Source organism: Bos grunniens, chromosome 8 (genome assembly GCF_055505025.1).
Source record: "Bos grunniens cultivar Pamir isolate PY7600 chromosome 8, Bosgru_T2T1.0, whole genome shotgun sequence".
In the NCBI taxonomy this organism is placed as follows: domain Eukaryota; kingdom Metazoa; phylum Chordata; class Mammalia; order Artiodactyla; family Bovidae; genus Bos; species Bos grunniens.
The window spans coordinates 58693189-58715025 of NC_141172.1; the positions used below are offsets into that span (position 1 = coordinate 58693189).

A 21837-nucleotide genomic window follows, 5' to 3' on the forward strand; every position below is an offset into this window, starting at 1 on the left:
TCACCAGGCTCTTCAGGAATTCCTTAGTCTTACCCCTCCCTCCAGAAGTGGGGTAGGTGGGCATCCCCAGGCCTTGGTGTCTGCTCTGGCCTGTGCCTTGAATGATTGGCCAAGGAGGTAGAAGTGGAAGCACCAAGTCATTTCTGAGTGGGAGCTGCAAGAATCCTCACAGGCTTTGTCATCTTCTCTTCTTCTTTTGCCATTTGACCAGTAGTGTGCATAAGGCAGATGCTTTATCATCTTGAGGCCCACAGGATGAAAAAGATGAAGTAGATCCCCCATTCAACCTCTGATGGACCTGGAGAGTGAGCAAGAAAAAGAACCTTTGTATTTTTAAGACTCTGCAATTCTGAAGTCACGCCACAGTATAACTAGTTCCCCAGGTGGCGCTAGTGGTAAAGAATCCCCCTGACAATACAGGAAACATAGGAGGTCCTGGTTCAATACCTGGGTCGGGAAGATCCTCTGGAGAGGACCTGGCAACCCACTCGAGTATTCTTGCCTGAAGAATGCCATGGACAAAGAAGACTTGTGGACTAGGGTCCATAGATTCCCAAAGGTTTGAACAGGACTAAAGCAACTCAGCACAGACAACTGGCCTGACGGACTTAGAGAACAGCAGGAAAGCAGGCCATCTGCTTGGAGAGATCTCCCCTCAGCAGAGCTACGGTTGCAGCTTTCACCTCTGCATTCCTCATACTGTAGATGATGGGGTTCAGTGAAGGGGTCACGACCCCATAGAACAATGCAAGAAGCTTATCCAAGTAGAGGTCCTTGGCCTTGGGCTTGAAATACATGAAGGAGATAGTCCCATAGTAAATCACCACCACTGTGAGGTGGGCAGAGCAGGTAGAGAAGGCTTTGTGCCGACCGGCAGCAGAGGGCACCCTCAGAATGGCAGTGAGGATGAACACGTAGGACAGGAAGATGAGCAGCAGCGGGGGCAGTGTCACCACAGCTGAAGACATTGTTAATATCAGTGCATTGAGAGAGATGTCCCCACAGGCGAGTTTCAGCACTGCTAAGATCTCACAGAAGAAGTGGTTGATGATATTGTGGCCACAGAAGGGGAGGCTCCAGGTGAGAATGGAATGGAGAAGGGAGTTGGCAAAGCCTGCCCCCCAGCTCAGCGCCACCATCCCTGTGCATGTCTGCCGGTTCATGAGCTCTGAGTAGCGAAGCGGCTGGCAGATGGCCATGTACCGGTCACACGCCATCATGGCCAGGAGCACGCACTCTGTGGAGCCCAGTGCCAGGGTCAGGTACATCTGCAGGGCACAGCCAGGGAAGGAGATGGTGCTTTGGGTTTCCAGGAAGTTGACCAGCATGAGAGGCACGAAGGAGGATGTGCCAGAGATGTCCATGAGGGCGAGGTTGCTGAGGAAGAAGTACATGGGGGTGTGCAGGCGAGGGTCCAGCATGTTCAGCCCGATGAGGAGGGCGTTCCCCAGCACATTCACAGAGTAGATGCCCAGGCAGAGCACAAACAGGACCATCTCTAGGTTGTGGTGGTCGTGTAGCCCCAGCAGGAGAAATTCTGTCACGACTGTCTGGTTTGCCCCATTCGTCTCACTCTCCATCCATCTCATTCTCACTCTTTTCCCGTCTGTACCACGAAGATGTAAGCACCAGTGGGCCTGGGAGGCAAGCAACGTGGATGTGTGACCTTGAGCAGGTCAAGCCTGCCTCTGGAACTCAGTTTCACCATCGGTACAATGAGAGAATGGACTTCAGGTCTGCAAGCCAGCCCTCTCAGTTCTATAGTTCTAGTGTAACTTACCGGAGATGGGGTCCATTCTAATCACCTAAGCTCCTCTCTCTTCTCCCCAGGCTGGCCTAGGGCAGACAAGAGAATAAATTCATGTTTCTCGAGCTCTTTTTGAATCTGCAGTGTTCTTGGCTGTTAAGAGGAAGCACATTTTCTAGGCTATGACTTCTCATGGCTAATGACGCCAGTGGGATTTCAGATTCATTCACTCACTGAGGATTTGTTGAGTGCCTACCCTGTTCAGGGTGTTTAGTTGCTGGGCTATAGCAGTAAGAAAACTACATGGACCAAAAGATGCCACATTTGTAACAAGTGTTGCTCTCTTTCTAAAATTAAGTGGGATGAGCTTGGGAAGGCAGGTGGGTGATGAATGATGGTCACCTCATTCCTTTGGGCATAAAGGTTGAACATTTCTACTGCATAGGATGTACAAGCCTTATTCAGGTGTCTCTCCTTAAGACCAGAGACCATGCATTGATTTTTAAAAGAGTATATTAGAACATATATATCCCAGTAGAGTCATTGACACAACATTTAATCCTGGTCCTAAAGACCAAATGAGTCTCCTCTTGGCCTCCGTTTTTAGGATAAATGATATTGAGAATAACATTTCACCGGAGGGAAAGGCAGGTTCTAATCTGGCAGAAGTGTCCTGGGTCACTGACCAGCTCTATAAAGGGAAGGTGGGAGGCAGCCACATTCTTTTCCCAGGAGCCTCCGTGTCTCTTCTGAGCTGGTCTCAGCCCCTTGGTAAATGCCAGTGTCTGGAGGGAGCCAAGTGTCAAGTGTTAGATGGAAAGCTGTCTTGTAGCCCATGTGATCCCTGTTCTAAGGGAGGAATGGGAACTGATGGTGAATTTTAACCTTTCAGAAGACATAATTACTCTTCCCTCTGTCCCTTCACACCTAGATGACTTGAGGCCAGTGTCCTGTGAAAACATTAGAGCCAGGTCTCTCCTTCAGGGCTGGCTATATCCCTGAATTCTCCTGCTAGATTGTATCTATCATTCATATAGGCCAATGGACCTACCCTTTTCTGAATAAACCATGCCTATTCCCAGAGCTACATCTTTGCTCAATAAGTTTCCTTTTGAAGGCGTGTCCTTCCTTGCTTCCCCATTAGGGGATCTCCTCTTCCTCTTCAGAACCCAGTTCATCTCTCTTCCTCTCCCACCTGCCCCCTGCAGAGTTACCTGCTCCCTTCTTCCTCCCACAGCCCTTGGCCATCCTCCCTGTTCCTATGCTGCACATCTGTCTCCTCTGCCACACCGGAGAGCAGACTCTCTCTGTCTACCTCCCTCCTGTGTTTCATACAGCAAGTGCTGCCAATGGCAGTCCCACAACAGATAGTCAACACACAATTCAAAAACCCATTGTTAACATAGAAAACCCTAAAGATAGTACCAGAAAATTACCAGAGCCTATCAGTGAATTTAGCAAAGTTTCAGATATAAAATCAATACACAGAAATCACTTGCATTTCTATATACTAACAACAAAAAATCAGAAAGAGAAATTAAGGAATCAATCCCATCCACCATTGTAAGAAAAAGAATTAAATATCTAGGAATAAACTTACCTAAGGAGACAAAAGAACTGTACACAGAAATTGTAAGACACTGATGAAAGAAATCAAAGATGACATGAACAGAGGGAGAGATATTCCATATTCCTGGGCAGGAAGAATCAATATTGTGAAAATTACAATACTACCAAATGCAATCTACAGATTCAGTGCGATCCCTATCAAATTACCAATGGAATTTTTCATAGAACTAGAACAAAGAATTTCACAATTCATATGGAAACACAAAAGACCCCAAATAGCCAAAGCAGTCTTGAGGAAGAAGAATGGAGCAGGAGGAATCAACCTTCCTGACTTCAGATTATACTACAAAGCTACGGTCATCAAGACAGTATGGTACTGGCACAAAAACAGAAACATAGACCAATTGAACAAGATAGAAAGCCCATAAATAAATCCATGCACCTATGGGTACTTATTTTTTACAAAGGAGGCAAGAATATACAATGAAGAAAAGACAGCATCTTCAATAATTGGTGCTGGGAAAACTGGACAGCTATATGTAAAAGAATGAAATTAGAATACTTCCTAACACCATACACAAAGATAAACTCAAAATGGATTAAAGATCTAAATATAAGACCAGAAAGTATAAAACTCTTAGAGGAAAACATAGGCAGAACACTCGATGACATAAATCAAAGCAAGATCCTCTATGACCCACCTCCTAGAGTAACAGAAATAAGAACAAAAGTAGACAAGTCAACCTGATTAAACTTAGAAGCTTTTGCACAGCAAAGGAAACTATGAGCAAGGTGAAAAGACAACCCTCAGAATGTGAGAAAATAATAGCAAATGAAACAACTGATAAAAGATTAATTTCAAAAATATACAAGCCACTCATACAACTCAATACCAGAAAAACAAACAACACAATCAAAAAGTGGGAAAAAGACTAAACAGACATTTCTCCAAAGAAGACATACAGATGGCTAACAAACACATGAAAAGATGCTCAACATTGCTCATTATTCAAGAAATGCAAATCAAAACTACAATGAGATACCATCCCACACCGGTCAGAACGGCCGTCATCAAAAAGTCTACAAACATCAAATCTGGAGAGGGTGTGGAGAATGCTCTTGCACTGTTGGTGGGAATGTAAATTGATACAGCCACTATAGAAAATGGTAAGAAGATTCCTTAAAAAACTAGGAAGAGTACCACCAAATGACCCAGCAATCCCACTCCTAGGCATATACCCTGAGGAAACCAAAATTGAAAAAGACATATGTATCCCATTGATCATTGCAGCCGTATTTACAATAGCTAGAACATGGAAGCAACCTAGATGTCCATCAACAGATGAATGGATAAAGAAGTTGTGGTACATATACACAAAGGAATATTCAATTCAGTTCAGTTCAGTTCAGTTGCTCAGTCGTGTCCGAATCTTTTGACCCCAAGATCTGCAGCACACCAAGCCTCCCTGTCCATCACCAACTCCCGGAGTTTTACCCAAACTCATGTCCATTGAGTCGGTGATGCCATCCAACCATCTCATGCTCTGTCATCCCCTTCTCTTCCTGCCCTCAATCTTTCCCAGCATCAGGGTCTTTTCAAATGAGACAGCACTTTGCATCAGGTGGCCAAAGTACTGGAGTTTCAGGTTCAACATCAGTCCTTCCAAAGCACATGTTACTCAGCCATAAAAAGGAATGCATTTGAGTCAGTCCTAATGAGGTGGGTGAAACTTGAACCTATTATACAGAGTGAAGGAAGTCAGAAAGAAATATAAATATCGTATTCTAACACATATATATGGAATCTAGAAAAATGGTACTGAAGAATTTATGTACAGAGCAGTAATGGAGAAACAGACATAGAGAATAGACTTATGGACATGGGGAAACGGGAGGAGAGGGTGAGATGTATGGAAAGAGTAACATGGAAACTTACATAACCATATGTAAAATAGATGGCCAACAGGAATTTGCTGTATGACTCAGGAAACTCAAACAGGAGCTCTGTATCAACCTAGAGGGATGGGATGGGGAAGGTGATAGGAGGGAGGTTCAAAAAGGAGGAGATATGCAGAGTACATCATGAGAAACGCTGGACTGGAAGAAACACAAGCTGGAATCAAGACTGCTGGGAGAAATATCAATAACCTCAGATATGCAGATGACACCACCCTTATGGCAGAAAGTGAAGAGGAACTAAAGAGCCTCTTGATGAAAGTGAAAGTGGAGAGTGAAAAAGTTGGCTTAAAGCTCAACATTCAGAAAACGAAGATCATGGCATCTGGTCCCATCACTTCATGGGAAATACATAGGGAAACAGTGGAAACAGTGGCAGACTTTATTTTTTTGGGCTCCAAAATCACTGCAGATGGTGACTGCAGCCATGAAGTGCACGATGCTGGATGCTTGGGGCTGGTGCGCTGGGAAGGCCCAGGGGGATGGTATGGGGAGGTTGGGAGGGAGGAGGGTTCAGGATGGGGAGCATGTGATTTTAAAAAAAAAAAAAAATAAATGATCAGCTCACCTCAAAAAAAAAAAAAACAAATAAAAGACGCTTACTCCTTGGAAGGAAAGTTATGACCAACCTAGATAGCATATTGAAAAGCAGAGACATTACTTTGTCAACAAAGGTCCGTCTAGTCAAGGCTATGGTTTTTCCAGTGGTCATGTATGGATGTGAGAGTTGGACTGTGAAGAAGGCTGAGTGCCGAAGAATTGATGCTTTTGAACTGTGGTGTTGGAGAAGACTCTTGAGAGTCCCTTGGACTGCAAGGAGATCCAACCAGTCCATTCTGAAGGAGATCAGCCCTGGGATTTCTTTGGAAGGACTGATGCTAAAGCTGAAACTCCAGTACTTTGGCCACCTCATGTGAAGAGTTGACTCATTGGAAAATACTCTGATGCTGGGAGGGATTGGGGACAGGAGAAGAACGGGACGACAGAGAATGAGATGGCTGGAAGGCATCACTGACTTGATGGACGTGAGTCTGAGTGAACTCCGGGAGTTGGTTATGGACAGGGAGGCCTGGCATGCTGCGATTCATGGGGTCGCAAAGAGTCAGACACGACTGAGTGACTGAACTGAACTGAACTGATATGAATACCTATAGCTGATTCATGTTGAGGTTTGACAGAAAACAACAAAATTCTGGAAAGCAATTATCCTTCAATAAAAAAATAATTAAAAAAAACCATCGCATAACAGCTTCATCACTAGCCTAACTGTGTGATGTTGACCAAGTCACTAGACCTTTGAGACTCAATTTCCTTCTGAAGAAAGGGGATTCTGTGTAGTGCAGATGAGACTCACAGAGAAAAAGGCTGCTGATCCATCCAGCAGCAAGGCTCCAGATCAGAGATCGCGCCTTCAGCTATTGACACCTGCTGAACCTGTGCTCCCTGCCTCCAGGACAGGAGCTCCAGCATCTGCCATGACCCTCTCTCTCCCCAGAGGCAATGCTGATTTTCCCTCCTCCAGCTTAAATCAGGATGATTGTTAAGGGAGTTTATGAAACAGACAGGGGTAGTTGTTTAATCTGTATTAATCATTGACCATAAATCTTATCCATGTAAACATTAAAGGTAGGAATTCTCCTGCTGAAGTCTGGCGAAAACGGTGAAGAATTGCCTGAGTACGATGGCTCATCCATCCACACATCCAGCAAATTATTACTGAGCACCTCCTATGTGCTGGTGCTGGGAACACAGCAGAGGCAAATAGGGCCTTCTGCCCTCGCAGTGTTTATAGTCATCCCTTGTCCCTTGATGACTTGGTCATATCCCGTCCTCTCTCAGGGCTTTAGAAACCTCTAGATTCTCTTTGAGTCTAGGATGTAAAGACAAAATAAAACCTGAGGTCTGGGAAGCAAAAGTTAAAAGGGCACCTGGGTCATGACTTTATGTGGCTAGATTAATCCTGCCGCTTAACTTAATTCATTTATAAGAACTTGGTCTTTGTTGGTGTGTTGCTGCAAAAAGAACTGGTAACCTCCAGTATTGACCCCAGATACAGGTATGGGGAGTGTTTTCAGGGAGATAAAAGGCAGGATACCACCTGACTCTGCTTTTCTCTTCAACACCCTTGTCTCCATCAGAGAGATCAGGTGGGAATGGATGGACACCAGAGGCCTTTGTCATCAGGCTGTGGCCTGTGCCTGCCCTCACCTCCTACACATCCCTTTGTGCTGGCCTGCTCCAGCCTCAGCAGACCACTCCCCGCTGGTGGACAAACCCCACAGGCTCCTGTTCCCTCCCTCTTCTCATGCTTGCCTCAGGCCAGAGCACCTTTCTCTCCGACCCATCTTCCAAGGCTCAGCTCACACCCACCTCCTCTGTGGGGTCAGCTTCTGAGACGTCTCCACAGCACTGACCATCCTGACAGCGTGATGCCTACAGCTGTTAGCACGATTAATTTGTTGTGTGTGTGTATCATTCTCTCTCACACAGTGAGCTGCAGAAATCACAGGGCTGTGTGCAACTCCCCCCCAAAACCTTCCAGCACCCCACACAGGAGCTGCCATTTGAGATGGTTCTTTCCTTTTGCTAAAATCCTGATCCCGGATTTCCTAGTCACTCTCGTTCCCATTTCCCCCATGTACACAAACAGGATTTGACTATAGGGACAAGAGATTTGGGGGTCCATTTTCTCCATGCAAGAACAACTGCTCTCTCTCAAGAGCTAAATGAGGAGACAGGTGGTTTTCCTTGCAATTTAAGCAACTGATCAGAACATTTTCATGGAAATCAGCAGCAGCCCATGAAGCTATAGGCTTGTGACCTCAAAGAAATAAGATTCTGTCTAGAAAACACCATGCTGCCAGGTTACTGACAGCTTGGACTGCAACATGGGCTCAGGTTGGCGCCACAGACAGCAACTGTAGTTCTCTCGGCCCATCAATTAGGATGAGCTGAGTTTTGGCTATTTTCAGAATGGATAACCAACAAGGACATATTGCACAACACATGGAACTCTACCCAGTGTTATGTTCCAGCCTGGATGGTGGGGAGGGGTAGGGGAGAATGAGTCCATGTATCTGAATGACTGAGCCCCTTCCCTGTTCACCTGAAACTACCTCAATATTGTTCATCAGCTATACTCCAATACAAAATAAAAAGCTTAAAGTTTGAAAATATAAAAGATCTTACAGTGAAAAGAAAAAAGATGAGCAGAGTCTTGCTGCAGTAACACACAGCCTTGTGATTTTAGTGGCTCGCCAGGACAGAGGTTTAGTTCTCACCCTTCGTGTAGATTGGAGGTTTTCAGGGGGCTCTGTTCCAGATTGTCAACCTCAGAGACTCTGGTTCCACCCTCTGGGACATCACCAGTTCTCACAGCTGGGGAAGAACACAGCAGAATATCTCACACTGACAGGTCATTCCTCTGACTCAGAAGTGAGATGTGTCCCATCTGTCCACAGCCTGCTGCCCTGTGTAATTCTACCACATGCCCAGAGGAGGAGGACCAGACACGCTGCAGAGCATTTTGGTGCAATGGTGTTTTGCAGTAGACTCAGGAAACCACTCTAGCATCTGTCTGACAGGTCTCTCATTCCATCATGTCCTGAAAAGTCAGGTTTACAGAGTGATGGGAGATTGAGTGTCTCTGAGAATCACTGTCTAATTCTCTCCTCAGTTTTACTCCTCCTGAGAGGCAGGGTGATGCCATGGAAGAAGCCCCAGGCTGAGAGTGAGGGATCCAGGTTTGATTCTTGCCTTTGTTCCCTTTCTTCTGTATGACCTTGGATGAGTTTCTCTTTGTGTGAAGTGGAGCCATTCGATATGTGATCTCTGGTACTCTGTACCATCACCAAAACATTCCCTCATCTTTCTGGCAACTTCCAACCCAGGTAAATATCATGTCAATTTCATTGGCTGGTAATTCTAGTTTGAACCATTTCGTTTTTATTTTAAGCTTCAGAAATGATTTTAAAGGAAGGTGAGTGGCACAAGAAGAAGCTCCTGTTACAATGTCCCAGAAGTGCCTGCATCTGGATTCCTGAGTCACTCCTCCTCACTGTGATGGCAGAGCCGGTGAGTGTGGGCTTTGGAGTCAGACTGCCAAGCCCAAGTCTGAGACCTGCCATTTGTTAATGGTTTTCGCAGTGTCAGCCTCCTTACCTGTAGAAATAAGAGTAGCATTTCTCATGGGATGATTTTGAGAATCCAGTGAAAGGTCTTAGCAGAGAGCTTGACACAGGGTAAATATTCAGTAAGTGGCAACCGATATTATTAATATCATTATGTTCCCTTCTCCAAGCAGATATTCTGGTTTCAGTATGTTTAAAAAAGATTTCAGGAGAGTAGTCAACACGCTAGATGGACTCTCCTTGCCTCCCACCTGTTGTCCAGTGACATTAGTAAAGGCAGGTAGCTGAGCTGCTGCCAGGTGAGGTGACCCAAGGCTTGGGAGAGCAGAGTGAGGGAGTGCTGAGTTCATTACCAGGAAACACACTGTGCTGGGGTGGGCCCGGATCGAGGCCCGAGCCCCCGAGGCCCAGCCCCCTGGTCCCCTGCCACGTAGACATCTCTCCTGCTCCCTGCCCCCAGGGACTTCGCAGTCCCTGCCCAATTTAAAGTTCAGACTCTGCAATGACACAGGTTTGCAGACTTGGCACGATGGGGCTTCAGAGACCCCAGGTTCCCTGTGCTGCCCCAGGAGGGCCTGGCTGGGTGAGGTGGGCCCAGGAGAGACCCTGGACTGGAATATGAAGACTGGGTCTCACTGCAGTCCTTCCCCTTGGACGTGAGGCTCGAGGGTTGTGATTCCGTAGCCTCGCCTGGGTGTCCAGGGTGTCTCCTGGCAAGAGTGCTGTGGGGACCTGCACTCATGAAAGGTTAAGGAAAGTGAATTGCTGTAGTGGGTGAAGTGCTGGACACTTGTTGGGGATGTGAAGTCAGGGATTGAGGGGGTGGGTGAGTTTGTGCAGGTCCCCTTTCATTTTTCCCTTCTTATGCCATTCTCTTTCCTTCACACGAAACAATAACTTGACACAGTTCAGGGCTTACAAAGCAGCCTTAAGTAACACTGCAGCAATTGTAAACTTCCCGTTTACTGTGATTTGTCTCTTGGAATTTTTTTTGGTCAAAATACAGGTCAAATAAAATATTGGCATTCATCACCACTTATTTTCTAGCTGCTCAGGACCGGGCCCATCTTGGCACCCCATGGATGCCCACAAACATCCAAACAAGCTCCTTGACAGCACTCCCTCACCCTCCAGCCTACTTCTCTTTTCTTCCCAATCTCTCAGGGTGTCTCACAGCATAGAGCACTATCGGCCCAAATAACCCAGAAGCCTGTCATGGCCCTACAGTCCCCTCCTCCCTCAGCCACCTCTGCCATCAGTTGACTGTCCCCAAGCTTTCTCAGCTCCACCCTCTTTGCCTGACTGCCCACCTGGGTCAGGCCCCATCGGTGTTTCCTCACTTCCTGCCCTTGGGCGGGGGCCTTTCTACTCTGTGCTCTATCTGAAGCCACATGATCTTCCATTTCTTAAACATAATATTTTTTAAAATTCAAAACCATGTTCATTTTAGAAGTATTGACCATTACTGGAAAGAATAATCAGGAAAATAGTATTTATCGGTAATCCCATCTCCCAGAGGAATCAATTGTTAGCCATATTTTTTATAGTTTTCCATAATACTCTATAGACATACTTATTCATATATCCATAAGAAAAATACCTTTAAAAAGTGGGATTATATGGAATACAAACTTATTTGTTCTGCCTTTTTCTGTTAATTACAGTGTGAACATTTCAAACCATCAAATATTCTTAAAAATATAAGATTTCTAATGGCTGGGTCACAATCTATGATTGGGCTCCACCAGGATTTATTTAAACATTCTGCTATGGTTGCGCTTGAAGAGTTTTACAATTTTTTTTTTTTTTACCGCAAATAACTCTCGGATTAATACCCATATAGAAATCTTTGCACCTCTAGTAATTTTCTCAGAGTATTTCCTAGAAGTATAGGGGTTGGGTCAGAAGGTTTGGTGTTTTGAAATCTCTTGATGCATACCCATAACTTAAATAGCTGGGATTCAGGACACAGTCAGCATAGCACAGAAGGCCCTGAAGAGGGAGACAGAGCTGAGACAGACCTCACCCAGGAAGGAGGGATCAGAAGGGGCTTTCTGGAAGGGGGGTGGGTGTGGGCACTGAGTGAGAACTGAATGAATTTCCATAATGCCAAGATATTGGGGAGGTGGTCTCTCTGGCCCCTAGTGTGCATACTGCATTCCTCACATGAGATTTGCATCATCCCATCTGGTCCCCAGCCAGTAAAGCCCTGAGGACACTAGTACAGTGCCTAGCCTGGTGTGTGATAAGTGTCCAATATAAGTTAGCTAAAGGGCCAGAGGTGTTTGGACATGAGAGGCAACAGCAAGGGGAAGACAGAGAGGCCAGAAGGGGCATGATGTTCATGGGGAAACTGGGACTAGTTTAGTGTGTCTGGAATGTGTGTGTGTGTGGTGTGTGGTGGAAATAAGCAAGCAGTGATGAGGTTGGGCCGGTAGATGGTCTGGCTTTTATCCTATGAGCAATAGTGACATTGGAGGGATTTAAGCAAGTGTGTAGTATGATCAGATTGGTGTGATTTTTTGTTTTCTTTTCTCAGAAAGATTTTTTTTTTTTTTTTTTTTTAGTTAGTGCAGAGGATGGATTTTAGAGTCTGGCACAGCTGTTTCACTATCTGAGAGAGAGAGGAGGTGACAGTGACATCAGAGGAAGGAGAGGACTGACCAGGAGCTGCTGTGAGGTGGCTGCTCTGGGCCGTGGTGATGGATTGGATGTGTGGCGTGGTGAGCGTGAGATATATATGCCTCTGATGACTGCCTGGTTTCTGGCTGGGTGACTTAGGGAGTTTTGGTGCTGTTCCCTGAGAGGGTGACAGACCTTTAGGGGCAGAGGGATGAGTTCAGCTGTGGGCAGTTTAAGTGTGAGGTGCCTTTGGGATTCCTGGAGGGGAAGGGCCAGCAGGAACACCTTGCTGGGAAAAGCAACTGAAGCACGTCTGGAACCGTGGTCTCCTGGCTCCCCAAATGGTGGTCCTTTGCTGTCTCCTGACTTGTTTCAGTGACTTCCTAGAAGGCAGGGCTGTCACCATGAGATACTTTTGCTCCCCACTCGTGTCTGTTCAGACTAAGCCCCTGACTGCTTAGTACAGCACAGGATCCAGTCCCCAGATGTGACATGTGAGGGCTTTTGAGTGACAGTTCAATTCAGTTCAGTTCAGTTGCTCAGTCGTGTCCAACTCCTGTGACTCCACGGACTGTGGCATGCCAGGCATCCCTGCCCATCACCAACTCCCAGAGCTTACTCAAACTCATGTCCATTGAGTTGGTGATGCCGTCCAACCATCTCATCTTCTGTCTTCCCCTTCTCCTCCTGCCTCCAACCTTTCCCAGCATCAGCATCTTTCCCAATGAGTCAGTTCTTCGCATCAGGTGTCCAAAATATTGGAGCTTCAGGTTCAGCATCAGTCCTTCCAATGAATATCAGGATTGATTGCCTTTAGGATTGATTGGTTTGATCTCCTTGCTGTCCAAGGGACTCTCAAGAGTCTTCTCCAACACCACAGTTCAAAAGTATCAATTCTTTGGTGCTCCGCTTTCTTTATGGCACAACTCTCACATCCATACACGACTACTGGAAAAACCACAGCTTTGACTAGACAAACCTTTGTCGGCAAAGTAATGTGTCTGCTTTGTAATATGCTGTCTAGGTTTGTCATAGTTTTTCTTCCAAGTCGCCAAGTGTCTTTGAATTTCATGGCTGTGGTCACCATATACAGTGATTTTTGGAGCCCAAGAAAATATTCTGTCACTGTTTCCATTGTTTCCTCATCTGTTTGCCATGAAGTGATTGGACTGGATGCCATGATCTTTGTTTTTTGAATGTTGAGTTTTAAACCAGCTTTTTTGCTCTCCTCTTTCACCTTCATCAAGAGGCTCTTTAGTTCCTCTTCAATTTCTGCCAATAGGGTGGTGTCATCTGCGTATTTGAGTGACAGTTCAATAACCTTCTGTTGGGAAAGCTCTGTGGAGCTGCAGAGACAAGCCCCTAAAGAGTCCTGTCCTTAGGCACCCACATTGTTATGAAACATTGTGGACACAAAGCAGAAGGGCTTCAGTTCAGTTCAGTCACTCAGTCGTGTCCGACTCTTTGTGACCCCATGGACTGCAGCATGCCAGGCCTCCATGTCCATCACCAACTCACGGAGTTTACTCAAACTCATGCCCATTGAGTTGGTGATGCCATCCAACCATTTCATCCACTGTTGTCCCCTTCTCCTCCTGTCTTCAATCTTTCTCAGCATCAGGGTCTTTTGAAATGTCAGTTCTTTGCATCAGGTGGCCAAAGTATTGGAGTTTCAGCCTCAACATCAGTCAGAAAGGTTTACATAGCAAACAAACTGTGCCAACAAAGTGTGGTGGGACACAAAGAAGAGCCCCTTTAAAAAGCTAGGAAAGGCTGTGTTCAAGTGATGGTGTCTAAGGTGGCTTGAATAAAAGTCCCAGATCTCCCCAAAGAACAGCATGAACAGCATACAGAGATGTGGGGAGTACCGACAGTGTGGAGAGGGGTTGGTGGTGTGCGGGGGTGAGTAGAACATCAGGCTCACAAAGTGGGGGCTCTTTTCTGGAGTCCCGAGGACTCAGCTGAAGAATGTGATCTTCCTGCTCTGATAATGGGGAGCAAGCATAGGTTCTTGGGTGGTGAATCAGCCAGAATCCAGCCAAAGTAGCAGGACCAGTGTGAATGATGTAAAGCTTTGTTGTGGAGAACAGAGCTGTCATTTGCGGGAGCTGTAGGAGAAGCCTGTGCCATGCTGGGCCTTTGCACTTGGTGTCAGGTCTGAAGCTGCGCTCGGGTTGCATGAAGGGGCAGGTGGGGACAGACCAGCACCCAGGAGGACACACTGGAACTCGTGTCTGGCCCTCGCTGCCTTGGACTCAGTGACACTGGTGACTCACAGGAGGAGCTGGCACTCTCTGCATTGGAGCTCCCTTCTCTCGGGCCTCAGAGCGGGTGCAGGTGGCCTGGCAGGAGCCCGAGGGGCTGCACTGACAGCAAGTGAGGGCTCTACCACCTCAGCACGGCCTTGCCTCTGCCTTTCTACCTCTTCCAGATTCTCTTGTGCTCAACCTGAACCCAGAACCTGAGAGCAAAGAAAGCTCTTGGAGGGCCGGTGGAAACCTAGCTGTATACTCCAGTCCAGAGTCACCACAAGCCAGCTAAGCAGTGCTCCCTGGGTTGATTAACCTGGAAGCAGCCAGTGAGACACAGCTGACCAGAGAATGGAAGCTCTAGAAACCTCTAGTAGCTCCTGGGTTGACTGTAGGGTAGTGGCATTGTCACCAGGCTCTTCAGGAATTCCTTAGTGTTCCCCCTCCCTCCAGAAGTGGGGTAGGTGGGCATCCCCAGGCCTTGGTGTCCGCTCTGGCCTGTGCCCTGAATGATTGGCCAAGGAGGTAGAAGTGGAAGTACCAGGTCATTTCTGAGTGGAAGCTGAAAGAATCCACACAGGCTTTGTCATCTTCTCTTCTTCTTTTGCCATTTGACCAGTAGTGTGCATAAGGCAGATGCTTTATCATCTTGAGGCCCACAGGATGAAAAAGATGAAGTAGATCCCCCATCCAACCTCTGATGGACCTGGAGAGTAGCAAGAAAAAGAACCTTTGTGTTTTTAAGCCTCTGCAATTTTGAAGTCACGCCACAGTATAACTAGTTCCCCCAGTGGCGCGAGTGGTAAAGAACCTCCCTGCCAATACAGGAGACATAAGAGTTCCTGGTTCAATACCTAGGTTGGGAAGATCCCCTGGAAGAGGACCTGGCAACCCACTCGAGTATTCTTGCCTGAAGAGTGCCATGGGCAAAGAAGGCTGGCGGACTAGAGCTCATAGATTCCCAAAGATTTGGCCAGGACTAAAGCGACTCAGCACACACACACCTGCCTGATGGACTTAGAGAACAACAGGAAAGCAGGCCATCTTCCTGGAGAGAAGGTCTCCTCTCAACAGAGCTATGGCAGCAGCCTTCACCTCTGCATTCCTTAGGCTGTAGATGATGGGGTTAAGCGAGGGCATCACGACCCCGTAGAACAACGCAAGAAGCTTATCCAAGTAGAGGTCCTTGGCCTTGGGCTTGAAGTACATGAAGGAGATAGTCCCATAGTAAATCACCACCACTGTGAGGTGGGCAGAGCAGGTAGAGAAGGCTTTGTGCCGGCTGGCAGCAGAGGGCACCCTCAGGATGGTAGTAAGGATGAACACGTAGGACAGGAAGATGAGCAGCAGCGGGGGCAGTGTCACAACAGCTGAAGCCACCGTTAATATCAGTGCATTGAGAGAGATGTCCCCACAGGCTAGTTTCAGCACTGCCAAGATCTCACAGAAGAAGTGGTTGATGATATTGTGGCCACAGAAGGGGAGGCTCCAGGTGAGAATGGAATGGAGAAGGGAGTTGGCAAAGCCTGCTCCCCAGCTCAACACCGCCATCCACGTGCACGTCTGCTGGTTCATGAGCTCTGAGTAGTGAAGCAGCTGGCAGATGGCCACGTACCGGTCACACGCCATCATGGCCAAGAGCACACACTCTGTGGTGCCCAGCGCCAGGGTCAGGTACATCTGCAGGGCACAGCCAGGGAAGGAGATGGTGCTCTGGGTTTCCAGGAAGTTGACCAGCATGAGAGGCACGAAGGAGGATGTGCCAGAGATGTCCATAAGGGCGAGGTTGCTGAGGAAGAAGTACATGGGGGTGTGCAGGCGGGGGTCCAGCATGTTCAGCTCAATGAGGAGGGCGTTCCCCAGCACGTTCACAGAGTAGATGCCCAGGCAGAGCACAAACAGGACCATCTGTAGGTTGTGGTGTTCGTGTAGTCCCAGCAGGACAAACTCTGTCATGACTGTCTGGTTTGCCCCATCCATCTCACTCTCCATCCATCTCATTCTCCCTCTTTTCCCGTCTGTTCCACGAAGATGTTGGATTAAGCACCAGTGGGCCTGGGAGCCAAGCAACATGGATGTGTTACTTGGGGTGACTCAGCCCTGCCTCTGGAACTCAGGTTCACCTTCGTTATAATGAGAGAGTGGACTTCAGGTCTGCAAGCCAACTCTCTCTGTTCTGTAGTTCTGGTGTAAGTTATAGGAGATGGGGTCCATTCATACTTCTAGGCTCTTCTCTCTTCTCCCCAGGCTGCCCTAGGGGAGACAAGAGAATAAATTCTTGTTTCTTGAGCTCCTTTTGAATCTGCAGTGTTCTTGGCTGTTAAGAGAAAGCACGTTTTCTAGGTTATGACTTCATATGGCTGAATGATGCCCATAGGATTTCAGATTCATTCACTTACTGAGGATTTGACAGTGCCTACCCTGTGCAGGGTGTTTAGGTGCTGGGCTATATCAGTAAGAAAACTAAGTGAACAAAAGATGCCACAATTATAACAAGTGCTGCTCCTCTTTCTCAAATTAAATGAGATGAGCTTGGGAAGGCAGATGGGTTTTGAATGATGGTCACCTCATTCCTTTGGGCATAAAGGTTGAACATTTCTACTACATAGGATGTACAGCCTTATTCAGGTGTCTCTCCTTAAGATCACAGACCATGAATTGATTTTTAAAAGAATATACAAGAACATACTTATCCCAATAGAGCCACTGGTCACAATATTTAACTCTGGATATAAAAGCCAATTGAGTCTCCTCTTGGCCTCCATATAGCTTTTTAGAATAAATGATATTGACAATAATATTACACAGGAGGGAAATGCAGGTTCTAATCTGGCAGAGGTGTCCTGGGTCACTGACCCACTCTATAAAAGGAGGGTGGGAAGCAGCCACATCTTTGCCCAGGAGCCTCCATGTCTCTTCTGAGGTGGGCTCAGCCCCTTGGGAAATGCCAGTGTCTGGAGGGAGCCAAGTGTCAAGTGTCAGATGGAAAGCTGTCTTGTGGCCCAGGTGACCCCCTGCTCTTAGGGATAAATAGGAGCTGATAGTGAACTTTAACTTGTCAGAAGATCAAATCATCCCTCCCTCCATCTCTTCACTCCTTGATGGACGTGAGGCCAATGTCCTATGACAACATTAGAGTCCTCTCTGTCCTTCAGCAATGGTTCCCTCCCTCTCATTCTTCCTGTAGAATTGCATCTATCGTTCATATCAGCCGGTGAGCTTACTCTTCCTAAATAAACCATGTCTGTCCCCAAAACTATAATTTTTCCCAAGAAGTACCCTTTGGAAGGCTTGTCCTCCCTCTCCTCCCCACTAGGGGGATGCTTCTTGTCCTCTTCAGAGCCCAGCTCCTCTCTCCTCCTCTCCCACCTGCCCCCTGCACAGTTGTCTGCTCCCTTCTTCCTCCCACAGCCCTTGGCCAACCTCCCTGTTCTTGTGCTGCACACCTGGCTCCTCTGTCACACCTGAGAGCAGACTCTGTCTACTTCCTCCAGGCACCTCATATTGCGAATTCTTCTAAGGCCAGTCAGTCAACAGACAGTCAGTTCAAAAACCCAGCACTGCATAACAGCTTCATAACTAAGTATAGCTCTCCAATATTGACCAAGTCACTTGGCCTGGGAGCCTCAATTTCCTTTTTCAAAGTGGGGATACTGTGTAATCGAGATGAGACTCAATTTAAAAGTACCAGTAAAAAAAAATAAAATAAAGTAAAAGTACCAGTAAATCACCTAGCGGCAAGGCTTCAGGTCAGAGAGTGTGCCTTCAACCATGGCACCCGCTGGATCTGTGCTCTCCTCCTCCCAGACAAGACCTCCAGCATCTGTCAGGACTCCCTCTCTCCCCAGAGCTTGTGCTGGTTTTCCTTCCTCCAGCCTAAATCAGGGTGATATTGTTAAGGAAGTTTCTGGATCACATGGGGTAGGTGATTAATCTGGATCAGTCATTGACCGTAAATCTTACCCATGCAAACATTTGAAGGTAGGGATTCTCTTGCTGAAGTTTGGCAAACAGGTGAATAACTGCCTGAGTGTGATGGCTTATTAATTCGCACATCCAGGATATTATTATGGAGCACCTACTATGCACTGAGTGCTGGCGACACAGCAGAGGCTTATGTGCCTTCTTCCCTCGCAGTGTTTGCAGGCATCCCCTTTCTCTTGGTGACCTTGATCCAAGTCCCTCCTCTCACTTGGCTTTAGAAACATCTAGATTCTCTTTGAGTCTGGAATGTAAAGACAGAGTAAAACTTGAGGTCTGGAAAGCAGAAGTTAAAAGGGCAGGTCTCTCCTAGGTTATGACTTCATGTGGCTGGATTAAGTCCACAGCTTCATTTCAGATTCAAGTATAAGGCCTTTGTCTATGTCCAAGAGTCCTGATAACCTCCAATTCCGACACTGGACACAGGAGTGGGGGTGTTTTCAGGCAAGTAAACGGTAGGAAACCACCTGACTCTGCATTTCTCTCCCCAAACTTGTCTCCATCAGAGAGACCAAGTGGGAATGGCATGGACATCGGAGGGCTTTGTCATCAGGCTGTGGCCTCCCCTCAACCCGCCTCACCTCCTGCGCCTTCGGGCATGCCTCCCCACCTCAGCAGACCACACTCCCCATTGGTGGACAAACCCCACCGGCTCCTGTCCCCTCGTTTTCCCGCTGCTTTCCTCAGGCTGGAGCACCTTTCTCTCTGTACTCAACCTCCAAGGCTCAGCTCACACCCACCTCCTCCCTGGGGCTGCCCTCTCAGATGTCTCCACAGCACTGACCATCCTGACACCGTGATGCTCACACAGTCATTAGCACGGTTTGTTGTGGGTGTCATTCTCTCTCACACAATAGACTGTGAGCCACGGAAATCATAGGGCTGTGTCCTATTTACCCCCAACCTCCCCAGCACCCCACACAGGAGCTGTCCTTTCAGATCCTGTGCTTTCCTTCCCTAAAATCCTGATCCCCAATTTCCTACCTTGAGATCACCCTCCTCCTCCTTTCCTCCATGTGCACACACAGGATGTGATCACAAGGACGAGAGCTTTGGGGGTGCCATCTCCTCCATGCAAGAACAACTGCTCCCTCTCAAGACCTAAATGAGGAGACAGGTGGGTTTCCTTGCAATTGAAGCATCTGATCAGAACACATTCATGGAAATCAGGAATAGCCCATGAAGCTGTAGGCTTGTCACGCCAAAGAAATAAGACTCTGTGTAGAAAACACCATGCTGCCAGGTTGCTGCCAGGTTACTGCCAGCTTGGACTGCAACATGGGCTCAGGCTGGCACCACAGACAGCAACTGTAGCTCTCTTGGTCCATCAAGATGAGCTGAGTTTTGGCTATTTTCAGAATGGATAACTAACAAGGACGTATTGCACAACACATGGAATTGTACCCAATGTTACGTGCCAGCCTGGATGGTGGGGAGGGGTAGGGGGAGAATGGGTCCTTGTATCTGAATGACTGAGTCCCTTCCCTGTTCACCTGAAACTACCTCAATATTGTTCGTCAGCTATACCCCCAATACAAAATAAAAAGCTTAAAGTTTAAAATCAAAAAGGTCTTACAGTGGGAAAAAAATGTTGAGCAGAGTCTTGCTGCAGTAACACACAACCTCAGGATTTTAGTGATTTAGCAGGACAGAGGTTTAGTTTTCACCCTTCATATCCATTGCAGGTTTTCAGGGGGCTCGGTTCCAGGTTGTCATCCTTAGAGGCCCTGGCTCCACCCTCTGGGACGTCACCAGTTCTCACAGCTGGGGAAGAACACAGGAGAATCTCACACCAGCAGGTCACTGGTCCAACCCAGAAGCAACATGTGTCCCATCTGTCCACAGCCTGCTGCCCTGTGTAATCCTACAAATGCCCAGAGGAGGACCAGACATGCTGCAGAGCATTTTGGTGCAATGGTGTTTTGCGGTAGACTCAGGACACCACTCTAGTATCTGTCTGACAGGTCTCTCATTCCATCATGTCCTGAAAAGTCAGGTTCACAGACAATCACTGTCTAACTCTCTCCCCACTTGTAGCCCTTCTGAGAGGCAAGGTGATGCCCTGGAAGGAGCCCTAGACTGGGAGTGAGGGGTCCAGGTTTGATTCTTGTTCTTGTTCCCCTTCTGCTTTATGACCTTCGTTGAGTTTCTCCTTGTGTGAAATGGAATTATTCAATATGTGGTTTCTTACACTGTGTACCATCCCTTATATATTCCCTCATCGTTCTAGCAACTTCCAACCCAGATAAATATCATGTCAGTTTCATTGGTAAATCTAGTTTGAACCATTTCATTCTTATTTTAAGCTTCAGACATGATTTTAAAACGAAGTTGAGGAGCACAAGAAGAAGCTGCTGTTAGAATGACCCAGAAGTTCCCGCATCTGGATTCCCACATCACTCCACACTGTAACAGCAGAGCCGATGAATGTGGGCTTTGGAGTCAGACCGCCAAGCCAAAGTCTGAGACCTGCCACTTGCTAATGGCTTTCTCAGTCTCAGCCTCCTTACCTGTAGGGATAAGAATAGTATTTCCTTGTAGGGGGATTTTGAGGATTCAGTGAAAGGCGTTAGCACGGACGTTTGCACAGGGTAAGTATTCAGCAAGTGAGGTGGATATTGTAGTATCACTTTGTTCCCTTCTCCAAGGAGGTATTCTGGTTTCTGTATGATTAAAGAAGATTTCATGAGAATAGTCAACATGCTAGATGGATTTTCCTTGCCTCCTACCTGTTGTCCAGTGACATTAGGGCAGGCAGGTGGCTGGAGAAGCTGCCAGGTGAGGTGATCTGAGGCTTGGGAGAGCAGGGGGAGGGAGTGCTGAGTTCATTACCAGCAGACACACTGTGCTGGGGTGGGCCAGGATCGAGGTCCCGAGCTCCCGAGGCTCAGCCTCCTTGTCCCCTGCCACGTAGCCATCTCTCCTGCTCCCTGCCTTCCGGGACTCGTATTCCTTGCCCAATTTAAAGTTCAGACTCTGCAATGACATAAGTTTGCAGACTTGGCACAATGTGGCTTCAAAGACTCCAGGTTCCCTGTGCTGCCCCAGGAGGGCCTGGCTGGGTGAGGTGGGCACAGGAGAGACACTGGACAGGAATCTGAAGACTGGGTCTCACTGCAGCCCTGCTCCTTGGACCTGAATCTTGGGGGCTATGAAGTGGGGTGTCCCCTGGCAGGAGTTTTGTGGGAACCTGTGCTCATGAAAGGTTGTTGTTATAGTTCAGCCGCTAAGTTGTGTCTGACTCTTTTTGTGAGTTTTGTGACCCTGTGGACTGTAGCCCACCAGGCTACTCTGTCCATGGGTTTTCCTACACAGAAATACTGGAGTTGCCATTCCCTTCTCCAGGGGATCTTCCACCCAAGAATCGAAACTGTATCTCCTGCACTGGCAGGCAGGTTCTTTACCACTGAGCCACCAGGGAAGGTTAAGGAAAGGGAATTGCTGTACAGGGTGAGGCCCTGGGGCCCTGTGACGGATGTGAAGTCAGTGATCGCGCTGGGTGTGTGAGTTTCTGCAGGTCCCCTTTCATGTTTCCCTTCCCGTGCCTTTCTCTTTCCTTCACAAGAAACGATGACAACTTGAC

At 47.4% G+C, this 21837-nt stretch overlaps 2 protein-coding genes across 2 annotated transcripts; both read right to left on the reverse strand.

Moving 5' to 3' along the window:
• Positions 1-608: 608 nt before the first annotated feature.
• Positions 609-1620, reverse strand: LOC147367141 (olfactory receptor 2S2-like). The gene has a single exon (XM_086414160.1). The coding sequence runs from the start codon at positions 1587-1589 to the stop codon at positions 609-611; it is 981 nt and encodes a 326-aa protein (XP_086270286.1). The 5' UTR covers positions 1590-1620.
• Positions 1621-15290: 13670 nt separating this feature from the next.
• On the reverse strand, positions 15291-16274 carry LOC147367142 (olfactory receptor 2S2-like). The gene has a single exon (XM_086414161.1). It carries the CDS (start codon positions 16272-16274, stop codon positions 15291-15293), a length of 984 nt encoding a protein of 327 aa, XP_086270287.1.
• Positions 16275-21837: the final 5563 nt, after the last annotated feature.